The sequence below is a fragment of the Mus caroli genome, chromosome 1, assembly GCF_900094665.2.
Source record: "Mus caroli chromosome 1, CAROLI_EIJ_v1.1, whole genome shotgun sequence".
Taxonomy (NCBI): Eukaryota; Metazoa; Chordata; class Mammalia; order Rodentia; family Muridae; genus Mus; species Mus caroli.
The window spans coordinates 119,436,083-119,438,426 of NC_034570.1; the positions used below are offsets into that span (position 1 = coordinate 119,436,083).

A 2,344-nucleotide genomic window follows, 5' to 3' on the forward strand; every position below is an offset into this window, starting at 1 on the left:
GTGTCTCTGGTTTTATGTGAAGTTCCTTGATCCACTTAGACTTGACCTTAGTACAAGGAGATAGGAATGGATCGATTCGCATTCTTCTACATGTTAATTCTATGTAGCTCTGGATATCCTGGAACTCATTCTGTAAACCAGGCTGGCCTCCAACTCAGAAATCCACCTGCCTCTGCCTCCTGAGAGCTTGGATTAAAGGCCTGCACCACTACCAACAGGCTTCATACATGCATTTTTAAAACAGACCATCTGAGGTGGAAAGAAAACAGATTTGTGGGAACAAAGCTAAATTGTTTCTGGAGAATCAGGACTCACTCTCTGCAGTTACCAGTAATAGGATCTTGGCTCAGGAATCCATGGAGGGAAATGCTTTGGGTTAATCTATAGTCTAGCTTTTTGCAACAGTGATATGGTGAAGTCCATGGTGAACGCTGCTTCAGGCTAATCTACTGGGATTCCAAATGTGTGTCATGGTGCCCAGCTCTTTTACATAAATTTTCAGGTTCAATCTCAGGTCCTCTGGCTTATATTTCCAGCGGAACTAGCCCCTCATCCCATAATTTGACTCTAAACTAAAATTCTAAGAAAATAGATCTCTTTTTCTTTCTTTTTTTTTTTCATTACTCGAGAGTTCTATTGGGCACATGATGAAGGTATGAAGTCCCCAAGAAGTTAAAATATCATTTAACAGTTGGGCAAAGTAGCACATCCTGTAATCTCAAGTACTCGGGAGACTGAGACAGGAAGATGGATTCAACCAGGAGGGAAAACATCTCAAACAACAAAGCTAGTGTCCTCCTCCTCCTTTCAAATGAGACAGAGACTCAAACTCACTGTATAGGCAGAATGACCTTGAACTCTGGGTTCTTCTGCTTCCATCTCCTGGGTTCTGGGATTAGAGCTGAGTGCCACCTTGCCCAATTTATTCAGTACTGGGGAGGGAACCCAGGGCTTTGTGCATACTAGGCAAGCATCCTATCAACTGAACTACATCCCCAACCCAGATATAGGAGTTTTTCTTTCTCTATAAATCTATCAATTTAAAGGTAAATTGATTTAATGAAAATACTGGACAGGTATGGAAAAGGGAACAGATAAGAAGATGGTGCCTGATAGGACAGAATTTGGGACCCTGAGCCTGGAAGATGCAGCTTGGCTGCAAGCCCCTCTTCTATACTGATTAAGTCTAACTGTGATCCTCCTCATTGCAGAGGTTTGGCTATGGAGGCTGGGTGCAGCTCCAACAGCAAGGCAAGGTGAGTTTCTCTTAGCACATACCTGAGAGTGACCCAGAGATGATATGCCTGGCTTAACTTCTTATAGGCTGGGCATCCAAGAAATCAACTCTTTTACCCTGGCATTAATTTTGTAGTAGGCAAGGAAGCAGCCATGCAGTTTCTAAGACCATAATAGGGCAAATTGAGGTGACATCAGACAGCAACACCAATGAAATAAAAAGCAGAATTGAGTCTCTACTACAAAATCTCTTTTAACTTTTTTATCTTGTTATATCTTCCCTGGAAACAATTTTAGCATTTACTGCTTTGTCCTAGGGAAGTGACTTGACCCTCTATGGGTTACTATGTATATTAAGATGGAACAAAGTAATTGATTTGTTAGGAGAAATCAGATGATGAAGATGTTGAATCAGCTGTACCTGCACTGCTACACACACTTACTTTCACTGCCTATATATTGCTTCCCTAGAAAGCCAGAGTAAGGTCTCTCTCAAAGCTCCTTTCCAGTCCCATAATATCACAGATACACTTCCTACACACAGGTCACCCTCTGGATCTCACAGCTGGTGGTTCAGGTCAGCAAGACAATGAATCAGTAGTCACGCAGCTAGAAAGGACCTACATCTGCATTCAGCTGCTCACACCCACACAGCACAACCCTTCAATACCAAACATCAAAAGCAGGAGGCAGAAAGCCTGAGCTCCAGTAAGCAGTCAGATTTTTATTTTATCTCCAGACTGAGTAGAGAAAAAAATTCCTAAAACTGTATGAGAGGAGAAACATGTTCCAAAGCATTTAAGAAAAGATTAATCCAGGTTGAGGACATGATTCCACCAATAAATGCATTGCCCTGCAATCATGAGGAGCTGTGCTCAATTTCTCAGTACCCATGTTAAAAAGAAAAAAGAAAAACCACACATAGTGATGCATGTCTGTGATCCCAGCACTGAGACGGTAGAGACTGAAGGTTCCCTGAGGACCTCTGACTGGCCAACCTAGCCAACCTATTTTGTGAGTTTCAGACCCGTGGGAGACTATGAAAGAAAGAAAGAAAGAAAGAAAGAAAGAAAGAAAGAAAGAAAGAAAGAAAGAAAGAAAGAAAGAA

At 41.9% G+C, this 2,344-nt stretch overlaps 1 protein-coding gene across 1 annotated transcript in view; it reads left to right on the forward strand.

Annotated features, from left to right (window-relative positions):
- Acmsd (aminocarboxymuconate semialdehyde decarboxylase) overlaps window positions 1-2,344 on the forward strand; it is a 40,006-nt gene that overhangs the window by 9,777 nt on the left and 27,885 nt on the right. Inside the window, exon 2 of the mRNA XM_021179815.2 lies at window positions 1,212-1,256. Coding sequence (XP_021035474.1) covers window positions 1,212-1,256 — 45 coding nt within the window. The remainder of the gene's footprint in view (window positions 1-1,211; window positions 1,257-2,344) is intronic.